Source organism: Podarcis cretensis, assembly GCF_951804945.1.
Source record: "Podarcis cretensis genome assembly, chromosome: 17".
NCBI lineage: Eukaryota > Metazoa > Chordata > Lepidosauria > Squamata > Lacertidae > Podarcis > Podarcis cretensis.
The window spans coordinates 40,572,303-40,597,914 of NC_137187.1; the positions used below are offsets into that span (position 1 = coordinate 40,572,303).

The following is a 25,612-nucleotide window of genomic DNA, read 5'->3' on the forward strand; positions in this document are numbered from 1 at the left end:
TTCAAGGGAAAAAGTCAGCGCTCTCCGTCCATGGCTTGCGGCTTCACTCAGCAGGGGAAGCAGAGGGCTCTCAGCACCGCGCCGCTCCCCCTTCCCTGTTCCGTAGCCTTTAAAAAGGCTCCTTCGCGGGTCGGGGGGGTGCTAATGGTGCCCACCGAGTCACCACGTCCACAGGCATCCACGCCTGTGGTTTTTAGGGGTCCCCGCGTCGCTGGCGCGGCAGGACCCGAACCCTGTTGAGCCGATTCCCTCCGGAGTTCGGAGGGAATCCGCCATTAGGCGATGGCGCTAACCCGGAAGTCCCTCCAATTCTGTCTTCTGTGGCATTAGTTACCCCTCCCAATTTGGTGTCATCTGCAAATTGGATGAGCATCCCCTCAAATCCTCCATCCAAGTTGTTTATAAAGATGTTGAACAACAACAGGCCCTCTGGCACCCCACTTGTCATTTTTCTCCAGGATGATGAGGAATAATAATAATAATAATAATAATAATTTATTTATTTATACCCCTCCCATCTGGCTGGGTTTCCCCAGCCACTTTGGGCGGCTTCCAACAAAATATTAAAATACAATAGTCTGTTAAACATTAAAAGCTTCCATAAACAGGGCTGCCTTCAGATGTCTTCTAAAAGTCTGGTAGTTGTTCTTCTCTTTGACATCTGGTGGGAGGGCGTTCCACAGGGCGGGTGCCACTACCGAGAAGGCCCTCTGCCTGGTTCCCTGAAACTTGGCTTCTCACAGTGAGGGAACCACCAGAAGGCCCTTGGCACTGGACCTCAGCGTCCGGGCAGAATGATGCGGGTGGAGACGCTCCTTCAGGTATACAGGACTGAGGCCGTTTAGGGCTTTAAAGGTCAGCACCAACACTTTGAATTGTGCTCGGAAACATACTGGGAGCCATTGTAGGTCTTTTTTCTCTCTTTTTTTTCTTTGTTAGAGCCTTTATAAATTTTCCAATAAAAAAATCCAATTAACATATCAAATCATAATCTAATAAAAATATAAAATAAAATAAAAAAGATCAAATTGTCTTCCAAATTGTAATTTTGATTTTAATTTTGATTTATTGGCTTCCTACAGTCTGAACCTCAAAGCATATCCAAATCTCAGTCCTGCCTCTCATTGATATTTCCATATTTCCATATCTCAATTTTATCTCTCCAGACTTCTTTGCCTCTGGCTCTGCAATCCTCAATCATGTCAGAAAACAGATAACCTAGGCGGTCCAGAAGGATGTTATGGTCGATGGTATCAAACGCCGCTGAGAGATCCAGCAGAACTCGGAAACAGCTCTCACCTTTGTCCGTAGCCCACCGGAGATCATCAGCCAGCGCGACCAAGGCAGTTTCAGTCCCATGATGAGGCCTGAATCCCGACTGGAAGGGATCCAAATGGTCCACATCCTCCAGGCGTGCCTGGAATTGTTCAGCAACCACTCGCTCTTTGGTTTTGGTCCTCCAACCAGTTACAAATCCACCTAACAGTTACTTTGTTTAACCCACATTTTGCCAGCTTCCTCACAAGAATATCATGGGGGACTTTGTCAAAAGATGTTTGATTTCTGTTTGAATCCAAGGCTGCGGTTATGGGGAAAGCAAGACTCCCTTGGGGTGTTCATGCTGTGAACCCCTCCATCACAGGCTCAGGTTGTATATATGTTTAATGAAACATCTAACATAAGGACCCCCCCCCCAGTCTCCACTGTGGTTCATTCTAAAGGAAACACAAACCCAGAGAGCCCTGGAATCTTGCATCGCTCGGAGCTTGGGGTGGCATGCACAAGATGATTGTCGTTCTGCTTAAGGAAGCATTTTGTGGGGTTTGTTTTGGCCTTGGCAGAGGACAGGCAGTTCTGAGGCATATTGCTTTGTGGCACCATGGTTGGCGAGTCCATGGTGGGCTGAAACCTTGCCTTCAGTGATGAACAGCTATCTCCGGCTGTAGGAAAATTGGGCCAAAACGTCCTTTGGCCTAGTTAGAAAAATGGGCCATTAGGAAATTGCAAGGAAGGACCGTTCTGAGAGGGATTAGCTGAGCTCTTTTGACTCTCTAATCACCCTTCCATGCTCATCCCTCACCTGAAGTGTCCAGCAAAGACACCCATGGTGACGCAGGGTACGCGTGAGTCCTTCATGCCATGGTAAATGGGGGGGGGGCTGAGACAGGGAGGGGGCCAAATCGCAGCCCAATTAAGGGATAAAACATTTAAGGGCTTTGGGGATCTTGTGCTCCAAGCTGGGTGCTTAATCCACCTGGGGGGGTAGGTATATAAATGAGTATTTGTCCTGGACCCTGGCACAGACAAGCGGATGGGAGAGACTGAGCGGTAGCGAGGGAAAGAGAGAGGGAAACAGAGAGCAACAGAGACAGAAAGAATCTAGTAGGAAAGAAAAAGAAAAAGGGAGGGAGTGGGACAGGGCAGCAAACAGGTGCAGGTGGAAGGTGGGAAAGAAGGCAGCAAAGGCCATGACAGAAGCCTGGGATGTGGCTGTATTTGCTGCCCGCCGGCGCAATGAAGATGATGATACCACCAGAGACAGCTTGTTTACTTACACCAACAGCAACAATACTCGGGGTGAGCCCAGCAGCAGGGCAGCAGAAATGGGGGGGGGGGTTGGAAGCCTAAAATTGGGGATTAGATATGGAGGTGCACTGGCATTTAGTTGAACCTTGATAGAGCAAGTGATGCAGCAAGGGGGATGGTTAGTTAGTTACAAGCCTGTCTAGGGGACAAGTGTTCGAAAAGTGGAATTTGCCCAAGTTTTTTTGGGAAAGGTTCTGGAAAGTTTTTGGGACTAGACAAGGAAGGGTTCTCAGCTGGTCCAGGTGGAGGTCTCTGTGTGCAACTAGAGAGAGGTGTAACCTTATCCACTTTCCTGGTGTATGACTTGTGAAGGGGAAGGACCCTGTACGGTCCGCAAGGGAAGGGACACTAAGAAAATATGGGAAGATGCCTTCCCAAGTCTTGGTACAGTAGATTCCTGATGGATTATCTTGTGAGGCAGGCTGGGATCCCTCCAACTCCTAACCTTTTCCCTCCTTCGCAGACCCTTTTGAAGGTCCAAACTATCACATTGCACCACGATGGGTCTATAACATCACTTCTCTCTGGATGATCTTTGTGGTCGTTGCCTCAGTCTTCACTAATGGTTTGGTATTGGTGGCCACTGCCAAATTCAAGAAGCTACGGCATCCACTCAACTGGATTTTGGTGAACTTGGCAATAGCTGATCTGGGTGAGACAGTTATTGCCAGCACCATCAGCGTCATCAACCAGATCTTTGGCTATTTCATTCTTGGTCATCCCATGTGTGTGTTGGAAGGATACACCGTGTCTGCTTGTGGTAAGAGGCCAAGGGATTTCTTATTTACAATAATTTCTGCTTAATGCTCTAATGCTCTGCCATCCTATTCCTTCCCCATGTTATCCCTCCTGGCTCATATATTTACCCCCATTTAATCACAAGCCAGAGTCCTGTTGTCTTCCAAGATCACCACACTCTTTCCACCCTGCTTCTCCTTGTCAGGAATTTATGGGGTAGAAGGAATGCCAGCCCCACCCTTATCCCTGCTTGTCTTCCTCCTATGAATTCTGTGCATTCCAGAACTCTTTAGCTATGGTGTTTAGCAAGTGCAAAAGTTTGATCTACAATGCCCTCAACTATGATTGTAGTTGCTGAGAAAGCCAGGTAACAGGAGATGAATTGGGACAGTCCCAAAGTCTCATGGTAGAATCCATACTCCCTTTTGTGACAACTGCTCCCTCTGTTCTTTCCTCTCCCACAGGCATAACAGCCCTCTGGTCTTTAGCCATTATCTCCTGGGAGCGTTGGGTTGTTGTCTGCAAGCCCTTTGGAAATGTCAAGTTTGATGCCAAATTGGCCATGGCTGGCATTGTCTTCTCCTGGGTGTGGTCTTGTATTTGGACAGCACCACCCATCTTTGGCTGGAGTAGGTGAGTGTGAGGAGAGACTTGGACTGGCAGCAGCTGTGGAGAGAAGCAAGTAATGTAAGCACATGTACATAAAAAGAAGGGCTGATGATGGGGACTGGGAAGGTTAGACCCTATTCCATTTCAACTGTGCTAGCAGGACAAGTGCCACAAGCTTTGCCAAAGCCAGTTCAAGCCAGGCAATGTCCACTGAGAAAGATTATAGGGAAAGAAGAGGTCATGGAGTTCCTTGCTGTGAGAAAATCTGCCCCTTTTACAGTCCATGAGATATTACATGTAGCTTTTGGCATGGGGAAATTTTCCTGGGGTTGTGAAGCTTAAGTAAGGTATTCTATTCAAGTACTGCCTCAGGCAATGGGCATTTATGTATAAGGCTTAAAGCAGTTTGTGTCAATCAGCTTGTCACAGGAATGTTAAAACTACAGAATGGTTAGAATGTTTATTCATATCACAAAGGCCACCACTCCATGTGTGTAGCCAGGATTTGCGGGGGGGGGGGGGGGAGAACCTCAGTTAGCTATGTATTTTTTTTATTCCCCCCTCCCACTACACCCTTGCACTGCTCTGTTTTCTCTTTAGAACTGCTCTGGATGAGAGACAGTCGTTCTCTCATCAAATAGTGGTGGAAGAGACTCAAAGGTGATTTAAGTCCTGTTTGTGAAAATGGTCTTCCTCTTTCCTCTCCCTGTCCTGCAGGTACTGGCCCCATGGTCTGAAGACATCATGCGGTCCAGATGTATTCAGTGGCAGTGAGGACCCTGGAGTTCAGTCTTACATGGTTGTGCTCATGATCACCTGTTGCTTCCTCCCACTGGCTGTCATCATTCTCTGCTACCTGCAAGTGTGGCTCGCTATCCGTGCGGTGAGCACCCACCTTATCCTAGGACCCCACCTCTGCATGCCCTGACTCTCCCTCAGGCTCAGAACAAAGCTTCACATAGGAACAGTCACCCTTAATCCTGTCCCTTTTGCTGATTCTCCTATTTCTGAAACTGCATCTCTCCCAAACTTGAGCTACCATACCTCTGGGATCTTTGTCTGGGATCAAACTACCAATTGCTAACATTCTACCATGCCTTCATTTTACTACTTCCACTGTGGAATCCCCTTGGTCACATTGCAACCAACAGTAGAATGTTCTCTCCATAGCTGCATGCCAGACAAGACCCCACAAATATAGTGGGATTTTCATTTCTGTAGCAGACCCCACTCTCTGCCCCTGCTTAATTTCTTGGTGAGCCCCTGTTATCCAGATCCAGTTGGCACCCCCCCCCTCATTTCCACTGGATTCCTTCCCTTTTCCATGGCTTGCTGTATATTGCTTGTGAGAAGATAGCCTGGTTGAAACATACCTGGATATAGTCTCCCATGAGACCTTCTCTTGTTTTACCTAAACCAGGTTTGTTGCAGGTTGAATCCCTCTCACCCATGTTCTGTGTGTGGGAATAATCTAAACACCATCTTTAATCTCACCTCCTCTTCCTCTTGTACAGGTTGCTGCCCAGCAGAAGGAGTCGGAATCTACACAGAAGGCTGAGCGGGAAGTATCAAGGATGGTAGTGGTTATGATCATTGCCTATTGCTTCTGCTGGGGACCATATACGATCTTTGCCTGCTTTGCTGCTGCCAACCCAGGCTATGCCTTCCACCCCCTTGCAGCTGCCCTGCCTGCCTTCTTTGCAAAGAGCGCCACCATCTACAACCCCATTATCTACGTCTTCATGAACAGACAGGTAATCTGCTATATTGTAAAATGGAGAATTAAGAGGCTAGCCAAGATATTAAAAGTACTGAAAAACAGAGTTGTAAGGGAAGGGATTTATGGACAGAAAACCCCATGTAGGATGAATGGCCTTGTAGATGATGCATGTTGTATAACTATACATACTGGAGGCATGTAGAACTGCTTGTCAGTTCTGATTAACCTTGTCTCCATTTCCTCCACCCACTCGCCCTCTCTCTTAGAATCATGGAACTGTAGAGTTGGAAGGGACCCCAAGAGTAATCTAATTGAACCCCCTTGCAACGCAGGAATCTCAGCTGAAGCATCCATGGCAGATGGCCACCCAACCACTGCTTTAAAATCTCCAGGGAAGGAGAGTCCACCACCTTCCGAGGGATCCCATTCCACTGTCAAATGGCTCTTGCCATCAGACAGTTATTCCTGATGTTGAGTTGGAATCTCCGTTCTTGTAACTTGAAACCTCTGGTTCCCTCCAGAGCAGGAGAAAACAAGCTTGCTCCATCTTTCACGTGACAGCCCTGGAGATACTTGAAGATGGCTATCATATCTCCTCTTAGTTTCCTCTTCCCCAGGCTAAACTCACCTAGCTCCCTCAAACATTCTTCATAAGGCTTGATTTCCAGACCCTTGATCATTTTGGTTGCCATCCTCTGCACTTTCCAGCTTGTCAACATCGTTCTTAAATTGTGGTGCCCAAAACTGGACACAATATTCCAGGTGTGGTCTGACCAAGGCAGAATAGAGTGGTACTATGACTTTCCTTGATTAGGACACCATACTTCTGTTGATGCAGCCTAAACTAGTATTAATCATTTTTGCTCCTGCATCACACTGTTGACTCATGTTAAGCTTGTGGTCTACTAAGACCCCTCAATACTTTTCACTTGTACTACTGACAAGCCATGTGTCCCTCATCTTAGTGCAGCTGGTTCTTCTTTCATAAGTGTGGAATCTTACATTTGTAGACCCTTACCTCTTCCTTTCTCTCCGGCAGTTCCGTAACTGCATATTGCAGCTCTTTGGCAAGAAGGTTGATGATGGCTCTGAGGTCTCCTCCACTTCCCGCACTGAAGTCTCATCTGTCTCTAATTCCTCTGTATCGCCATCATAAGAGCCCCATGCCTGGATGGACACCGTGACAGAACTCTGCCTCCCAGGAGAGCCCCAGTGATTGTGAGCGTCCCCTTCCTTCTGTGCCGTATGGATTCCCTTTGAGCATATGAAATACTGGCCTGCCATCTCAACAGATCCTCTCCTTTGAACTTAGACTGTGCCCCAGGCTGGGGTACTGCTGTTTCTCCTGTGGTTGGGGGAGGGAAATGTTTCTGTTTTTCTCCGAGAATTGTTTTTGGATGGGGGTGAAGGATGCAGAATTCCATGCTCAAATATACCAGCATTGTGCACCTTTCCTGGGACATCAGGGGTTGCTTGGACACTCCTTCCCTTCAGCTGTGATCCTTAAGTAGTCTCCCACTTGTTACTCTGTCTCCCAGAAGGGAGCAGAACTAAGGGGGCTCCTTGTGGGAAGTATATAGCTTTTGTAAAGCAACTCTGTCCAAGGCCCTTCCTTGAAACTGCCCCGAAGACCACACTGATTCCTGTGGATGAATGAGTTGGTGGATGTGAACCAATATAATTCACAATTTGACCATGCAGCACCTATTTTGATTCCCTTTTGCTCTGTCCTTCCTATAAAAAAAAAAAATCACTGGTACCAGAGAGTGCATCACAGGGGTGGACAGGTGAATAAAGTTTGTCCTCCAAGGTGTCTGTGCCTCAGCAAGGTTGGGTGTATTGAGTTCTAGCTCTGTCTAGGAGCTGACCTAATTCTAATGTGGGACAGAACCACGGAGAATCAGCACGAGCCACCTTGGACACCACTGAGGACTTAGTGCTTCTCCCCAACACGGCTCAACTGGAACCTTTCTGTACATAGTGTTTGATACTAAAGCCTATTGTGTCCCTGGGACATCTAGCTAGAAATACAATGGGGGAAATGGGAAAAAACCAAACAAAACTGACTGCAGCAAGAAGAATGAGATAGAGAATAAAGATTTTTAACTTCTGTATAAAAGCTCAGTTTTTATCCTACAAACTATGTAACAAAACAGTGTTTGATGCATGGGAAGGGGGTGCAATAGTTGCCAGAGTAATAACTGTGGAGAGAGGAGAGTAGTTTTTGTTGCTTGCAGGTGCAATCAATCAATCAATCAATCAATCAAGACAACCATGAGGCAAGGTGAAGCAGTTGCCTCTGGCAGGAGGGTTTTCAGTACTAGTAAGAGTTGAAGAATGGGGGACAAGAGATCTAACCCACCAGGCACAATCCATTGGGAAGCTCTTATGTGCAAATTCTATTGACATGAGCAAGAGCTGAATATGAAAAGCACTGCCATGGAGAGTGCCTTTTGTTAATTAGGGGGTAATAAGATGCAATTAGGTTTTTCTACCTCAGGACAAGTTCCATTTGTGTGGTTTTTTTCATACTCAAGTCAGCTTTCAGAACATGTGTGTGTCCTAGCTCTCTGCCCACTTCCTACTGAGTCACCTTGCTTAGCATGGATACCACCACCCAAGCTCCTTACAGATTTTTGACCCATCTTGGATGTTGCAACCTAGAGTTAGGCTTGTCACCTGGAATGATTTTTCAGTTAACTATCACATATAGCTTGGCATAGCCACAGGGAGAAATAGACACGTGGGAAAGCACAGGGGAATAGGCTCTTAATTTTTAATTAATAAATAAACAAACAAGTAGTTAAATAAGCATTGAGAGTAGGGAGTGTTGGAGAGCATCAGGATGGATAAGGAAATTTGTGTGCCATTTTGTTCTCTGCCTACCAAGCAGAGGGAAGCCATGTTCTCCATTCCTGTTGACGAATGACAGGGAAGTACTTCCAGGCAGCGCTTATGATGACAATCACAAGCAGAGTGGCCAGGGCACGCCAGCGAGTGCGCAGGAGAGGAAGGGAACAGGCTGAAATAGTAGAAACACACACCAAGAGAATGGTGGCAATGGTCAGCAGCAGGTTTATGAGCTGTCCATAAAGTTTATACACACTGGCCTGGGGTAGCTCCATTGCCTCCTGTTGCTGGGTTTGCTGCTGCATTTCGAGTTTGGCCAGCCGGGTCTGGTAGGAGTCCAGCACCTCCTGGCAGGGGTAAAAGGAGAAAGTATGAGGCCCAGATCAGATCAGGTTCTAGACCACCTGTCCCCACAGATAAACCTGTTTGGGTTCCCACACCCTTATTTCTCGCCTGGAATGTGCAATTCTTAAATTATAATGCTATTCTTTGATGGTCCTATCTTATATCCTGTTAGCAATCTCAGTTTGCCAAGTGCCAGTTCTTAGGTAGTCAAGTGGCACAATGCTCATACAAAAGGGAGGCATCAGCAAGCTCAGGGAGACCCCAAGGTGTGCAGAAGTAGTACACAAAAATATTTGGTGAACATAAATTGGGGAGGGGGGCAAAACAGCCCAATGGAGTTCAAGCACATTCTGTAGCAATAGAGTGCTTACTGAGAGATGGGAAACAGAAAATCATTGGGAAGAGGGGGAAAAGAAAATCATTGGGAACAGGGGTGCCAACTTGAATAAGATATTGTGGGGATCCAGGTAAGCCCCACCCTGCATAATCAATCACATGAGGCAGTGCATGCGGACCATTTTAATGGGAATGCACATCAACTTTGTGGGGGGCCAGCCCCCTCAAATATTTTATTGTGGAGCCAAAGCCCCCACAGCCCCTAGGAGCTGGCTCCTGTAATTGGGAAGGGGACTGAAATGGAACATCCTGAATGGGAGCATTCCCCACTGTAAAATTTTGTTATAGGTCCCATAGTTCATGTGATAATGGTGTTACAATATACCGTATTTTTTGCTCTATAAGACTCACTTTTTCCCTCCTAAAAAGTAAGGGGAAATGTGTGTGCGTCTTATGGAGCGAATGCAGGATGTGCAGCTATCCCAGAAGCCAGAACAGCAAGAGGGATTGCTGCTTTCACTGCGCAGCGATCCCTCTTGCTGTTCTGGCTTCTGAGATTCAGAATATTTTTTTCTTGTTTTCCTCCTCCAAAAACTAGGTGCGTCTTGTGGTCTGGTGTGTCTTATAGAGCGAAAAATACGGTATGCAAGTGAAATACTTGCCAATAAGGAACGTATCAGCATATGGGTAATAAAACCATCCAGTGGCCAGCTTGAATCAGTACACACCCACCCACCTTGGGTATCACTCTACTAAAAGGTCAATGCCACCCCACCCTCCAATATTCTAAGCTATATAATTAATATTGACCTGAATCCTCTGAGCTTTCTAGCATTCTACTTTGACATAGGAAATATGACATGACATCCCTCTGGAAACACACGGCTGCATCTAAAGCTGACTGTTATGGCCTACCCCATAATGTGATATACCTCATTGCCTCTGCATCCACGCATTCTGTCATGGCCAATAACATGAGGATCACTCCACTGTCCTACTCGCTGCCCTTCATAATAGTGCCATCTTGGGCTCCTAGACATGGGAGCTCCTTACCCAGATGTCCCGGGACCTCTCATAAGACTGATAGACCATTTTCTCCTCCGTGCATGCCAGGTCATGTTTGAGGTTTGTGATCTCATTGAGATTTATCTGTATCACATCATTCACCTGCACTTCGAGATGGTAGTACCTGGAGAAGGGTGGCACAGTCAAGGAGGGCGGAGTGAAGTTCTGCCGTCTGGTCCTTTATCCCTTGCTTCCCTCTTTGCACACACACCCCAAGCCAGCTGGCTGATCTTATTACAGCCTGAGCTTAAAACACTGCTGGTAAATGGATTATGATTGAGTTGGCTCTGTTCCCTCATTTGACACTTCCAGTGACAAGACACAGGTGAGCAGTGAAAGAGAGATGGCCATGATTACCCAGCAGATTCAAGGGCACCAAGTAGTGTGTGGTAAATATTAGGTAGCTGAACCAAAGAAGAGTGAGAAGAAACACTTCTGGGTGTCCTTGAAGATCAGGCCCCACGTGAGCATGTTACCAGGATAGTTTGACCCCAAGAATTGGTACTGGGGGAAATGTGATCCTGGCTGTGTTGAATTTGCTGTTATGCTAAGTATTCTATAGAGTATAGAAAAAATACCAGGCAGGTTGCTCACTGCTGAAGGGGGGATTGTCGGGGGGGGGCGGTTATCAAAGCAAACTCTTCTATAACACTGCCATTCTATTTGAAATGACAAATGTGTTTACTAGCAAATCAAATGCTAGCTCAGCCATCAGCCTTGCCACTCATCCTATGCATCAGATGGATTGTCTACTTTTCTATTCTTAAAAAAGTGTTGCATAAGCAGTTCGTTCATTACCTTATTTTTTAAAAACTTTTTTGAGACATCACTGGCACAGCCAAACAATATTGTGTTTCTGCTTCAGACTTGCAGAACATTTTCCCCACCCAGAGCTTAAGCTTGGAGGAAAATAGGCACATTTGCATCAGCTGCCATTAATGTGCTTTCAGAATGTCCATTGCTCTAAAAATGTGCCCTTTTGTGGAGGCTAGGTCTCTCTTCTTTGAACTGAAGACATTCAGAATTCCTTCATTTCTAAGGTCATGATAGCTCTTCCCTTTTCCTCATTACAAGAAAATTGGGACCTTGGTTCCCATGTAATGTAAATGCAGCAGAAAAAGCATGGAGATCAGAAGGAATTGGCAAGCTAGATCCTGTACCATGGTATAGGTACAGTATAAGCTATGGGGGGAAAGGGGTTTGCTTCTGTGCCTCTGTGTGAATCAGCGCTAGTTCCAGGTGTTTTTTTTTGTGGGGGCCAATTCACACTCAATGCATCCCTCTCCAAAGCACCACTGTCCAGTTCTTTGCCCTCTCCCTCTGTTTCCAATCCACACAACTACCCAGAGGCAGAGCACAAGGGAAATGGAGGTTGCTTCTCCATCACCTCACTCATGTCAGTGCTGGCATCTTTGGAAAGGACAAGATGCACAAGCAGAAATAACTAGGAGGAGCATGAGCAGGCTGCTCCAGAGAGTGGGCAGTGGGCCACCTGCAGGAGTGTGGACCTCTGCAGGTGCCCAACAATGTGCTGGCCCTGGTGTTAATGCAGTGGAAAAGGGAGTGTAGCACACAGTTCAAAAAGCCCATGTATCCAGTAATATTAGTCTGATCACATTCCTTGGTGGGCAGTGTTGTGGCCAGGCCTCAGACCATGCAAATGATCCAGTGAATGGCAGGCTCGATTGCCCAGCTCCCAGCTATTGGCCAATACCAGCAGTCCTTGGATGGGCGTTCCCCTGGTGGTGGGCTCAACCAGCCAATGAGAATGCTTGGGCCCACTCCCAGGGGGCGTTAAATTGCGGCCTGCCCAGAAGTCTTCCCTGCCTTTTTTGTTGGATCCCCACCCCTTAATTTGATTGTTTTTACTTGTGCTTTCACCTTGCTATGGACCAAGCCGGCCACCATATTCAGGGCTGGGCAGGAATTTTTCCATTTGGCAAATTGGCACTCACCATCTGGTTTTCACCTATCTCATAGCAAATCACAACTTTGTAAGGCGGTTAGGAATTGGGTAAGCCTAGATCTTGGCTGGAGGGGAGATTGTAGCCTCTGCCTGCCCCCTTTGGGAAAGGCTATCCTGTTAAAAGGATCCAGGAGGAATGGTTCTGTCTGACACCCAAGCAGGTGCGGGGTCTCACCACTCTTCCAAAGGGGGCCCTGTGGGGGGTACCCCTATTTGATATAGGTCAAAGGGCATTTTCCCCCTCCCCAAGATGTGATTTATCCTTTGATGCACTTCCAGCAGATGCACTGGAGTGGAATAGTAACAGCTTTACCCAATGCTTATGCCAAACCATTCTTTACTGTAACCAATTGTGGCCATATTCAAGGCAAAAACCCAATACAGTGGTACCTCGGACTACAGATGCTTCAGGTTACAGACGCTTCAGGTTACAGACTCAGCTAACCCAGAAATAGTACCTCGGGTTAAGAACTTTGCTTCAGGATGAGAACAGAAATGGCGCAGCAGTGGCGGGAGGCCCCATTAGCTAAAGTGGTACCTCAGGTTAAGAACAATTTCAGGTTAAGAACAGACCTCCAGAACCAATTAAGTTCTTAACCCGAGGTACCACTGTATGCTGTTGTCCTGTGTCATTTCCCTAGGGAACTGTGGGGTCATGGGGCCTTGGCACACAACTCTAGATTCTGGCCCTAACAGCAGAGCATTGAAGATCTTGAGCCACAGGCTCTGAACCTGTGAGACTGAGCAGGGGGACAAGGAGACAGGAGACCAGGAAACATCAAACCTGAGAATGGGGTGTCAGGAGATGGGATACTGGAGCCAACTGCCCTCATTAATGTGGGTGCCCACCTCTTCTTCTCCTCCTGCAGCAGTTCCATCATCTGTTGTTTGTCAGCCTTCCATGACTCATCCAGCTTGTGCCACTCATCCTCCAGGACCTTGTGGTCTTCTCTAAGATCAAGCAGCTGAGCTTTCAACTCTTGAACCTTCTGCTTGATCTCTTCCTCAAGGATTTGCTTTGAGGAAGCCTCTTGAGCAGACCTGTTTTCTTTGCTCTCCGAGATGGAAGGAAGGAGTTCCTCAACAGTGCAAGTTTCTGAAGTGCGGCTTCTGGGTATGCTGAAGGATGGCTGGTGAGACATGCTGTTCCTGGGAGTGGTGAGCTGCTGCTGGGCAGGAGTAGCACTGCTGCTGCCGTCCTGGCTTGTAAAAATCCTCTGTTCCAACTTCTTCAGCTGAGCCCAGGAATCCTGCAGACGCTGTTCTAGTTGGGCAATATTGGCTGAGGAGCGCTGGTTGATACGTTCAAAGGCCTGCCGGATGGAAGGTGCTTTCTCTCTGTCTGCCTTGCCCACCAGCTCCACATAGCATGACGTATTGTCATCCCGATTGGCTTTCTCCACCCGCAGCATCTCAGATAAGTGGAATATGCGATGGCGCAGGACATCCTTTGGGTTGCGGCTGCTTAATTGGGAAGTGGTAGAAACAACAGAGACACTGCGGGGCCGAGGGGACTCCACCTACCACAGGGACGAGGTGGGAAGATGATCAGAGAAACAATAACATCAGCTAACCCTGAATTTATGCTGGGTCTCCACCAGCTACATCACAAGACATTGAATTATTCTTCATCTAGAATGCATTCTGCCATGGCCATTATTGATCTTTTTATCTATCCCTCAAAGCACTCTGCTGTGCTTCCTCTAAGGACTGATACCATTTACAATTTTAATCATAAATTTAACAATACAATTAAAAATAAATTGGGCAATAATATTTGAATGTATATGATACTGCTCCAGTATGGGATGAAGGAATGGGGTGCTGAACAAGAGACAGCTGACTTGGCAAGCACTCCTTGTAGGCTAAACAGTCACTCAGGTTGTTCACCACCAACACTTCCTGACTCCTTGATTCAAGCTAAACAGGACTAACATCACAGTTCCTATTGAAATTATAGCCTTGAGCCCTGTTAACCATCTTCCATCCTCACTACCTGCCTCTCCCCACAAGGGGATTAGGCACTTATTCTTCATTGGCATTGGGGAGGGACCCAGGTTTAGTGAGTGAGCAGGACTTGAGGGGCAAAGCCTTCCTTTGGTCCCTGCTGACTGCATTGGAAAGGCATGAGAGAGAAACGTTTCCTGACTTCTCCCGTCATGGGTCTCTGTGCAAAGGTCCTTCACAAAGAGAGTTCCCTGACATCAAATTATCACACAGTGACATCATAATATTTTCTCCCCTAAAGCCATGGCAGGTGCAGCTCCTGGAACCAATAACCACAGATAGCGGGCAGTTAATGTGTAGAACATGGGCTGGGGGAAATCAGGCTTTATCTTTTGGTCACTCACTGAACTGGCAGAGTCTTCTGCTTGCTGAAAGGATTCTCCCTTGGTTGAATTACAGAGATCCACCATGGGTGCTGTAAGGAGACAGGCATGTGCTTCAAAGAGCAATTCATTCAAGAAATGAAATTCCAACTAAACACGCGGAAAAACTTTCTGACAGTAAGAGTTGTTCCACAGTGGAACGGTCTCCCTTGTGGACTCTCCTTCCTTGGAGGTTTTTAAGCAGAGGTTGGATGGTCATCTGTCAGGGATGCTTTAGCTGAGATTCCTGCATTGCAGGGGGTGGACTAGATGATCCTTGGGGTCCCTTCCAACTCTATGATTCTATCTCATCCTGGACCCAAGCTAAGGGCCCCATGAGACACTACGCAAGGGACAGTATGTGTCCACCTTCATCTCCATTACTCCAAGTCTTTATCAACATTGTCATCGTCATTGTCATCATTATCCTTAATTATTAAATGAATGATATTAGACATTTCTCATCCCATTTGTTAAGTATCAAAAGCTTACAAACAAACACATTAAAAGCATAATAATATATTCTAGAATTTACCCCTCTCCCCAAAAATGTTTGTGATCAGGAACACTTTGGGGAGGACCGGAGGGCCCTGAATGCATGATTTTGAGGGGGTGTGGGCCAGGTAGCCTCCAGGCAAGGATCCCCACCATGCCTGTCACTGGGGGTCTTTGGGCCCAGGAGCCCAGCCTGTCCTGGCCTCCCCTCACTGAATGACCAGCTGGCCAGTGCTGGGAGAATTCATCTGCCAAGGGCTCTTCCTGCGTGGGTGGGTGGGCAGGTGGCGCAGCCTGGCCCCGTGAACAGTCTGTGCCCTGGGTGCCAATAAAGGACACAATGCCACTGTTTGTGATTGAAATGTGAACAAGTTCAATCCTCTTAATACAGGGATGGTGCACCTGTGGCCTTTCAGATGTTGTGGACTCCAACTCCCATCAGCTCCCCCAGTCAGCATGACCAATGGTCAGGGGTGATGGCAGTTGTAATCTAACAACACCTGGTGTACAACAGATTCCGCACACCTGACTTCATATAATGCAGTTTCCCCTTCCCACTAATCAATCCAAGAGCTCTGCCAACAAGACTTTTCTACAAGAGAATTTCCTGGTGCATTGTGCTTTATGTGTTGTATGTCCTTCAGCTTTCTGCCTGAGGCAAACACCTCATTTGCCTCATGGTAAGATCTCCTTTGAGTAGGGGTTGCATATATATTAAGCAAATAGATGTCTTGGAGGACATTTAGAGGTGGGTGTGAGGGGTGATGAGCCAGCACCTCAACCCCAAACAGTCAAAGTGGTTTGCCAACTTCTGTAACCACTAGGGATAGAAGGATAAAGTCCTAATTAACGGAGGGCCCAAATATCTGAAAGTCTGCCTCCTCAGGTGTTAAGAAAGGCAGAGGGGGCTGTATTGGTTATTCCACCTGTGACATACTATCTCACTGAAGATGTGAACTAGGTAATGTGACTTATTTTCTCTGTGTTTAAAAGTTTCATCTCTCCCTGTTTGTGGTAGTGTTTCTTTATTATACTACAGCCAGGTGTTTTACTTATGTGAAGGATGCTGTGTGTTCACTTATCCCCCCCCCCTCCCAGATTCAATTTAAGGAGGATGCACTTCTGGAACAAAACTAGACTTTTTAATTAATTACACTCATGGAGGTTGGAAAAGATTGTGAATTGAACCAACGCATGGTGAATTTGCTCTCACTGAATCCTTGCCGCAATAATGCTTGTACATCATTCTGATTACATAAAATACTTGGAATGTGGCAGATTTGGAATGTTAACAGATATTATGAAATGCCAAAAAACTTAGTGAATGCTAGGCCCAGACTAATTGGTTGTCATTATGACCTATATACTAGAGCCAAGGCTGTAACATAAATCAGTCTCTTTGGACAAAGGCCAAAATTTCTGATACGTCATACCAAAAAAAAGTACCATACATACTGGTAAGTACTTGCATCATTGAGACATACATGTATCTACCACTAGATGGCAGATGACTGATCTGGCCATATAGCCACGAAATTGCTAAAATAGGCCTGAGGTATTGCACAGCCATAAACTGTTCCCAAGTATTCTGCCTAGAAGTCATGTTTCACCAGTTTTCAGCTGCAGACATAAAGTCTAGTTCCACCAGAATAATAGAGAGACTGTCTTCAGGCAGATATTGAAGTAGGTATCATAAATGAGGGTTTGCGGGGGGGACAAAAACTCCATGAGTTCATTCAATTACATTACATTACATTTTCCTTTCTCAAAAGTTGCCTTGGGTTTCTGCTCAAAATCTCCCTAGGAAGCAGAGATTTGCAGCACCAGGACATTTTGCTATTAAAGCAAGTGAAAAGGTTTATATTGATAACCACTTATTGGTTGCATTACCATCAGATAAATGAGACATTTAAACAGGACAGGAAAATAGGATTCCAGAAAGAGAGGTCAAAACTAGAAACAGAATTGTTAGAACCCAATACTAAGAACTTATCAAAAATGTATAACTTGCTGTTGAAATGGAATACACAGGATGAAACGGTGAAATCAGCTATGATTAAGTGGGCACAAGACATCGGCCATGATATTATGTTTGCTGACTGGGAACAGTTATGGACTACCGGTATTAAATTTACTGCATGTAATGCTCTAAAAGAAAATATTATGAAAATGATCTATCGGTGGTACATGACCCCAGTCAAGCTTGCAAAAATTTATCATTTGCCTAACAATAAGTGTTGGAAATGTAATGAGACAGAAGGCACTTTTTACCACCTTTGGTGGACCTGCCCAAAGATTAAAGCTTTCTGGGAAATGATCTATAATGAAATTAAGAAAGTCCTTAGGTGGACTTTTCCTAAGAAACCAGAGGCTTTTCTCTTGGGCATGGTTGGCCAATTGGTGTTAAAGAAGGATAGGATTTTCTTTATGTATGCCACCACAGCAGCAAGAATTCTACTGGCAAAGTATTGGAAGATGCAAGAACTACCTACTCTGGAAGAATGGCAAACAAAGGTGATGGACTTTATGGGACTGGCTGAGATGACGGGCAGAATCCGCGACCAGGGGAAGGAGACAGTGGAAGAGGACTGGAAGAAATTTAAAATATATCTCAAGAACTATTGTAAAATTGAGGAATGTTAAGATGTCAGGGGGTAAGAAGCAGAGAATTGCAGCTGCAACTAAAAAACTAAAGGAAATTTAATGAAAGGGAATTAAGACAATTGACTAAAGGGTTGCTAAAGAATCACTAAACAAGGATGCAGGGATGGGGAGGTATGGGGAAGTCAAAAGAAAGAAGGGCATGAAATTATAATTTTGAAGTTATATTGGTTTAATTGTTTTGTATGTTTTCGTTTGTGTTTTGATTTTCTTGTGTTTCTTTTGTTTGTTTTGTTCTGTTTTTATTATGTGTTTGAAAAACGAATAAAAATTATTTTTTTTTAAAAAAAAAGATAACCACTTATGATTTATCATCTTGTAACCCAGCTTTGTGCACAAGTGCGCATACAGTAATTCTTTTTGTTTGTTTTTTTGTTTTGTTTTTTGTTTTGTTCAGTATCTACTGGATAGTAGTATCTACAGTATCTACTGTAGTATAAGAATAAAGTGCAGATTGCTCTCCACTTACAGCCCAGTTTTGGAGGGCGATGTCTGATGCTGAACAGGCCTCCTCCATTTTCTTAGTTCACATGGGCCTCTTACTTTCCACTAGAGAACAGCAGTAGCTTGAATTAGCCATTTGTATTTTGGACTCCAACTTCCTGGCCAGCATGGCCAATTGTTAGGCATGATGGAAGTTGTAGTCAAGCAATATCTGGAGGGCCAAAGGTTGCTATAGGTTATTGTTTTATTATGTTAGTTGGCCAGTCATTTTCTGCATATGGGGTGCTTCTTGTCTGTGTCTTTTATAGGTTGCGCATAAGAGCGATGCTGACCAGGTTACAGTTATTGAAGCATGTGCTACAGTCCATGAAGCCCTTGCAGCTGCTGCTGAGCTGGTCAAACAAGGTAATGGAATGCTGGGATATTTCCGCCCCCCCCCTTGTGGAATTCTCTGATCTTTTGCTTCCTCTTAAGCATCTATATCCCTTTATAATCAAACACTTGGATGCTGCCACCATAACCTCCGATGCCATAGCCATCAGAGGCCAAATCACCACTGCTGAGGATCACTAGAGAATAAGCAACTTACTCATCATGTTTGCTTCAGAATGACTGGGGAATGAAGGTTGTGACTGTGGAACCATGACACAGGATGCCTGTGAAGAGAAACTATTCAAGACAATTCTGGTTCATCTTGCTTTTTTGATGACATGTTGTGTCTGCAATTGCCAGTTCTACAAGTGTGGCTATATGTTAGCACTGGAATATCACCACTCTTCCAAGTGCCCTGCAATTAAAAAAATAAAAAAGTGGAATGCCCTCCCAAAGGAGGTGAATCAGTCTCCTTCACTGTGAACTTTTAGGATATATTTAAAATGATTCCCGTTTACTTGGCCAGTTGATGGCTGAAAATTCTGTCCCTAGCAACTCTGTTATGATTAGTTTGAGTGTAGGTAATTGCTTTAAGGAATTTTAAACTGTTTTAGAAGGTTGTTTTAAACTGTTTTTTTAGTTGTGCACCATGGACTCTCTTGGTGGATGGCTGTGTGCCTACCCCTGTGCTAGGACCTTAATAAGAATCTGCCAAATCTATCAGCAAAACTTGGGTTGTAGGGATTTCCCATCAACAGGCTGGGTGGCAGCAATCCCCACTGATTGATGCTAGCCTGCCCCCATCCTTCTGACTTGATCTCAGGAGCTTTATGTTTTGCAGGCAGGGTGGTTAAGTACTTGCACAAGCTTGGGCTTATTACCATCTGAGTATTCCTCCTTGGGTTTGGCTAGGTCCCTGGTTATTGAGGAGACAATGCCACCACCACAAAGTTTGCTCTCTGTGCCCACTTGTATCTACCTGATGTCCCTCTCCAACAGTTTCCCCAAACAATTTATTGACAGCACAGGTTTGTCTTCTACTTCTGGGGAGAACACTGCTGCTGCTACAGTTGTAATAATAATAATAATAATAATAATAATAATAATAATAATAATAAATTATTTATACCCCGCCCTCCCCAGCCAAGACCAGGCTCAGGGTGGCTAATGCCAAATATAAAAACAATTGGTTGAAATACAGCTTAAAAAACAAGATTAAAATACAACATTAAAACTTTAAGATGCAGCCTCATTTCAGTGGAAACTCAAATCGACATCAAAAACTTTTTGGGGATGAAAATGTCAAGTCCCCATAAATATGAGGGCCCTAAGCCACAAAGGGCTTTAAAGGTCAAAACCAGCACCTTAAATCTGACCCTGTACTCCACCGGGAGCCAGTGCCGCTGGAAAAGCACTGGGTGAATATGCTCCCATGGCAGAGACCCCGTGAGGAGCCTCGCTGCAGCATTCTGCACCTGCTGGAGTTTCTGGGACAGCTTCAAGGGCAGCCCCACATAGAGCGAATTACAGTAGTCAAGCCTGGAGGTGACCGTCGCATGGATCACTGTGGCCAGGTCGGGGCGGGAAAGGTAAGGGACCAACTGCTTGATGTAGCGAAGGTGGAAAAATGTTGCCTTGGCTGTTGCTGTAACCTGCACCTCCATGGAAAGGGAGGCGTCAAGGATTACACCTAAACTCTTAACGGAAGGCAATGGCACTAATTGGTCCCCTGCAAGAGAAGGGAGTTGGTCCCTCATCCCTATGCCATCCCGACCCAGCCAGAGGACCTCTGTCTTCGAAGGATTTAGTTTCAATCGGCTCCCATGAAACTATCCAGCCACAGCTTCCAAGCATCTGGTCAGTGTGTCCGGGGCCGAGTCGGTGTGACCATCCATTAGCAGATAGAGCTGAGTGACATCAGCATATTGGTGACAACCCAGCCCAAAACTCCAGACAATCTAGGCAAGGGGGCGCATAAAGATGTTAAAAAGCATTGGGGAGAGGATTGCGCCCTGCGGCACTCCACACACCAAGGAGTGGTGCAATGACATCTCCCTCCCTAGCACCACCCTCTGTCCCTAACCAGAGATAAAGGAGCACAGCCATTTTCGGGCTATGCCCTGTATCCCCATGTCAGCGAGGCAGTGGTCCAGAAGATCATGATTGACGATGTGAAAGGCTGCTGAGAAATCTAAGAGAATCAGTAGTCCTGACCCGCCTCGATCCAGTTGTCTATGGAGATCATCTGTTAGGGCGACCAGAGCTGTCTCGGTCCCGAAACCAGGATGGAATCCGGACTGAAATGGATCTATGGATCTGAAATGTTATATCATTGACTGCTTTGCAGTAGCCTGTTTGTGAACCTCTAACCTTCCTCTTTCCCACCTCCCTCTTCCCACCCTAAATAGCCTCCTGCCAATTGAAAAGAGAGGGTTTTTTATAGAAAGTTTGGTAGAGTTCTGTCAACACATTGTCACTTTGAGCTCAGGAAGACCAGAACTGAGCAGAGGCACACTCCCGCACTGGAAGGTTATCCCAAGTCTAACTTGCATAGCCCTGCTCACTGGAGCAAGTAGGAAGAAAAAGTCATTGTAAAAGTCCTCTTCCACTGTAAGGGGGAAAGTGTACTTTGGGAACACACAACGAATGATATACAGATTAAATCTGGCCCAGTTGGCTTGCCAGTCATATCTGCATATATAAACAACTTTGTAGAATCATAGGCATGGAAGGGACCATGAGGGTCATCTAGTCCATCCCTCTGCAATGCATGAATCTTTTGCTCAATGTGGGGCTCAAAACCACGACCCTGAGTTAAGAGTCTCATGCTCTACTGACTGAGCTATCCCAGGATAGTTCCTCATAACTTGCTTATAACTTGCTTATGTCTCCTTTCTTAAGCCAAATAGGGGTGCATTGGGTTGGTCAATGACCATGTTTTCTGTGTTTGCAGGCTCCTTCGCCCAGGAAAAGTGGCATAGGTAAATCTAGTAGTTAAGTAGTAGGTCCCCTGTGAGCTGTGAAGAGTACCTTTGCCAACAAATACTGCTTTCTGCCTTTTGGTGGAAGGGATAATGGAATGATGAAAAGTGAGGGTTTAAAAGAGCAAAGATATCTCTCAAACATTAACTTTTTGACTTCTTGTTTCCAGTTTTGACATAAATGCTAACATTCACAGGCTCTGACCTGTCCAATTTACCCTTTTCTCCATCCCTAAGCCATGGTACTTGATTTTTAAACTACTCTTGTATTAAATGGGCTCAAAAGCTTCCTGGCAATTATATGTGGACCAAATAGTACTTGTCTTACCTGAACCTGTTGACACCTACTCCTGTACCTGGCTCCTACCCTACTTGGCTTTCTTCTCTCGTGCCTGACATTCCAGGGCCCTGTTGTGTAGTAAATGTTTCCTTGTTGTTTCCTACCAGAAGTTATTGACATAGAATTAGTTTTGCCTGCAGAAATGCAATGGGATGTCACATAAATGCTTTTGCCTAACGTTCCTGTTGTGATATTAATTCTACTCTCACCCATCAGAAATAGATTGCAACCATCTTCCTGTTTTATATGTACTATATCTGCTATTCACAATGCACATCCAGCAAGTCAATAAAAAACAGCAAGTTCTCAACTGTTGCCTTTCTGGATAATTTGTTTCATAACAGTAAGAGGTAGTGAAAGGACAGAAAAAAACTGAGGAAGGTTTGAGCATATGCATGGAAGGCAGGGAAAAAGAGAGAGAGAGATTTTTAGAGCAGAACTAGATGTTAAGACAGAAAACTAGAGCCCCACGTTGAGTTTCTCCCCACCCCTTCAGTAATGCGTAGTGAAAATTAGCCATGGCCAGACATCTTGCTGCCCTGTCCTCCTCATTATTGTCCGCTGCTGGGAGGGAAATGAAAGCATGATTTTGCTGGGACAAACTTAAGTTCTATTGACTACATTTCCCCTGGACAAGAGCCTTGCTTTTATTTGTAATTTTGAAAATTTATATTTTTTTATATTGGAAGCAGGATTTTGCAAGATGCACTGTACTGCTGTGCTGTAGTAGCATACGTCATCTCTTGCAAAACTTAGCTTCACAATATTGTTTAAAAGACCCAGAGGGTTGAAAACAATACTTTGCAGCATTTTACAGGAAACAGATTTAAGCAAGAACAAACAAGGTGGTGAATAATATTGTGTGTGTGTAAAAGGGAAGAGGTCCTGGCTCAGTAACGGAGCATCTGCCTTGTATAATAATAATAATAATAATAATAATTTATTTATACCCCGCCCTCCCCAGCCAAGGCCGGGCTCAGAGCGGCTTACAAGCAATAATAAAAACAAGATGAATGATTACGAACTTAAAAACAAAAATAAAATACAACATTAAAATAATGGAACATTAAAATATTAAAATGTAGCCTCATCGCAGGAGGAGAAGGAAAAGAAAAAGAGAGAGAGAGAGAGAGAGAGAGGGAGGGAGGGAATCAAATTGGCTCCAAGCCAAAGGCCAGGCGGAACAACTCTGTCTTACAGGCCCTGCGGAAAGAAATCAGATCCTGCAGGGCCCTGGTCTCATGAGGCAGAGCGTTCCACCAGGCTGGAGCCAGTGCTGAAAAGGCCCTGGCTCTGGTTGAAGCCAATCTAACTTCCTTAGGGCCCGGGACCACTAGGGTGTTGTTATTTATGGACCTTGAGGCTCTCCGTGGGGCATACCAGGAGAGGCGGTCCCGTAGGTACGAGGGTCCTAGGCCGTGAAGGGCTTTAAAGGTCAAAAGCAGCACCTTAAATCTGACCCTGTACTCCACCGGGAGCCAGTGCAGCTTGAAAAGCACTGGGTGAATATGCTCCCATGGCAGAGACCCCGTGAGGAGCCTCGCTGCAGCATTCTGCACCCGCTGGAGTTTCTGGGACAGCTTCAAGGGCAGCCCCGCGTAGAGCGAATTACAGTAGTCAAGCCTGGAGGTGCCCGTCGCATGAATCACTGTGGCCAAGTCAGGGCAGGAAAGGTAAGGGACCAACTGCTTGATGCGGCGAAGGTGGAAAAATGTCGCCTTGGCTGTTACTGTAACCTGCGCCTCCATGGAAAGGGAGGCGTCAAGGATTACACCCAAACTCTTAACAGAAGGCAATGGCACTAATTGGGCACCCGCAAGAGAAGGGAGTTGGTCCCTTAGCCCCATGCCATCCCGACTTAGCCATAGGACCTCTGTCTTCGAAGGATTTAGTTTCAATCAGCTCCCACGAAACCATCCAGCCACAGCCTCCAAGCATCTGGTCAGTGTGTTCGGGGTCGAGTCGGTGTGGCCATCCATCAGCAGATAGAGCTGAGTGTCATCAGCATATTGGTGACAGCCCAGCCCAAAGCTCCGGATAATCTGGGCAAGGGGGGGCATAAAGATGTTAAAAAGCATCGGGGAGAGAATTGCGCCCTGCGGCACTCCACACACCAAGGAGTGGCGCGACGACATTTCCCTCCCTAGTGCCACCCTCTGTCCCCGACCAGAGATAAAAGAGCACAGCCATTTATGGGCTATGCCCTGTATCCCCACGTCTGCGAGGCGGTGGTCCAGAAGATCATGATCGACCATGTCAAAGGCTGCTGACAAATCTAAAAGGATCAGCAGTCCTTACCCGCCTCAATCCAGTTGTCTATGGAGATCATCTGTTAGGGCGACCAGAGCCATCTCCGTCCCAAAACCAGGACGGAAACGGGACTGAAATGGATCTATACAATGTATAGATGTATACAAAACATCTCAGCTTCAATCCCCAAAGGCACCTCAAGGTTGGGCCAGGGGAACCCCTGCCTGAAACCCTGGAGAGGCGCTGCCAGTCAGAGTGGACGGCCTTGAGCTAGATCCATCAGTGTTAGGCAACTGACCTGGTGCAAGGCAGCTCCCTGTGTTCCCACTTGAAAGCTGTGGAAAATTTGTGGATCTTGACAGCTCTGCAAGGCTGTAGGTTGTGTTTTTGCTGCAACAGGCTAATATGGCTGTCCTTTTGGAAAATGTCACATCGATGGAGCCATATAAATTAGCAGTGTTCTTATTAATCATCCTCACCAGTATTGGGTTTCTTTAAAATCACTCCCTCCTTCCCCTTCAGAAGTCTGTGTCTTTTGGGGTGTATATTTTATCTGTAAGCTACCTTGAAACCTTGTGAGGAAGAAAGGTGGGGTACAAATAAATATTTTTTAAAATAATAATAATAATAAATATAAAGGAGCAGAGAAACACCATGCCTATCTTTTTGTTTTTCTCCTTTATTGCTATTATTATTATTATTATTATACATTTTTCAGAGAGCGCTTGGCCCCCTTGGAAAAAAATGACCCCTTATCGCCCATCCACGTTCCCTTTGAAGGCACTTGAATGGGGCTCTGTCTTCCTCTGAGGAGAGAAAGCAACACCTGTAAGTATCACGCAAGCGACCATTAATTCCTAAACTTCCCGACCCTCCCTCACCTCACGCAGATTTCGGAGGGCGGGAGTATTAGGGAGGTTCCTACAAATTAAATCTGCCGAAGCTGCATTCACATTGGCCTACGCACACGTCAATCAGCGTGCGTCCGGGCCCTCTGTCGTTGACCGTTATAAAGGGGAAAGCAAGAGGGACCAGGAAAGAGCGTTGGTCGCCAAAAGAGGGGAGGAGCAAAAGGCTTCCGTAGGGCAGAAGGCGGGACCTGGTAATGGAATATGGGGCGTGGCTCCCGGAGGATCTAGCCAAACAGAAGGCAGGAGGGGCGCAGTTTTGAGAAGCCGATAGCAAAGCGTATCCCATATAGCACAGCCCACTCCCACCCCGCCTGCTGCTCAGCCTATCATATCAGAGGAAGAGCGTTCCGTGAAAGAACCGGCCAATTAGAACTACGGCGCGCCGAGTCGGTTGCCCGGAGAGACCAATCAACGCTATCTGTCCTTCGCTCTGTCAGACATAATGGCGCGCAAGGAATTTCAAACGTTCGAGGGGGGAGGGGGAGGAGCGGGGCTTATAAGGGGGAGGAGCGGGCGGAGGATGAATAGCCTGTTGATGGCGGCGGCGCCTGGCGCGGCTGGCCCGCGGAGTGTC

The 25,612-nt window shown here is 46.1% G+C and overlaps 2 protein-coding genes across 6 annotated transcripts; one reads left to right on the forward strand and one right to left on the reverse strand.

Annotated features, from left to right (window-relative positions):
* The first annotated feature begins 951 nt into the window (after positions 1-951).
* OPN1MW3 (opsin 1, medium wave sensitive 3) lies at positions 952-8,312 on the forward strand. Of its 2 annotated transcripts, XM_079958780.1 has the most exons (6): positions 959-2,577; positions 3,050-3,346; positions 3,789-3,957; positions 4,651-4,816; positions 5,448-5,687; positions 6,693-8,312. In XM_079958780.1, the coding sequence occupies exons 1-6, from the start codon at positions 2,469-2,471 to the stop codon at positions 6,807-6,809; spliced, it is 1,098 nt and encodes a 365-aa protein (XP_079814906.1). In that variant the 5' UTR covers positions 959-2,468; the 3' UTR covers positions 6,810-8,312. The 2 variants fall into 2 exon arrangements, with proteins under 2 accessions (XP_079814905.1, XP_079814906.1); XM_079958779.1 differs by having other exon boundaries at positions 952-2,577; positions 5,448-6,803.
* A 103-nt stretch (positions 8,313-8,415) lies between these two features.
* Positions 8,416-25,424, reverse strand: TEX28 (testis expressed 28). Of its 4 annotated transcripts, none has more exons than XM_079958760.1 (7): positions 25,009-25,424; positions 21,866-21,977; positions 18,774-18,840; positions 14,567-14,637; positions 13,065-13,735; positions 10,238-10,373; positions 8,416-8,850 (listed from the first exon to the last, which is right to left on the reverse strand). In XM_079958760.1, the coding sequence occupies exons 3-7, from the start codon at positions 18,826-18,828 to the stop codon at positions 8,536-8,538; spliced, it is 1,248 nt and encodes a 415-aa protein (XP_079814886.1). In that variant the 5' UTR covers positions 18,829-18,840; positions 21,866-21,977; positions 25,009-25,424; the 3' UTR covers positions 8,416-8,535. The 4 variants fall into 4 exon arrangements, with proteins under 4 accessions (XP_079814886.1, XP_079814887.1, XP_079814889.1 ...); XM_079958761.1 differs by lacking the exon at positions 25,009-25,424 and adding an exon at positions 24,607-24,941; XM_079958763.1 differs by lacking the exon at positions 25,009-25,424 and adding an exon at positions 24,426-24,576.
* Between the last annotated feature and the right edge of the window lie 188 nt (positions 25,425-25,612).

Bases quoted from the DNA above. Each gene is read 5' to 3' on its own strand.
- OPN1MW3 (XM_079958779.1), top strand. From the start codon at position 2,469: ATGACAGAAGCCTGGGATGTGGCTGTATTTGCTGCCCGCCGGCGCAAT. The intron at 3,347-3,788 runs GTAAGAGGCCAA...CCTCTCCCACAG, and splicing joins ATACACCGTGTCTGCTTGTG to GCATAACAGCCCTCTGGTCT. The intron at 3,958-4,650 runs GTGAGTGTGAGG...CCTGTCCTGCAG, and splicing joins CCCATCTTTGGCTGGAGTAG to GTACTGGCCCCATGGTCTGA.
- TEX28 (XM_079958760.1), bottom strand. From the start codon at position 18,828: ATGGTTCCACAGTCACAACCTTCATTCCCCAGTCATTCTGAAGCAAAC. The intron at 13,736-14,566 runs GTGAGTGACCAA...TCCCTGTGGTAG, and splicing joins CAGAAGACTCTGCCAGTTCA to GTGGAGTCCCCTCGGCCCCG. The intron at 10,374-13,064 runs GTGGGCACCCAC...ACCCTTCTCCAG, and splicing joins CTGCAGGAGGAGAAGAAGAG to GTACTACCATCTCGAAGTGC.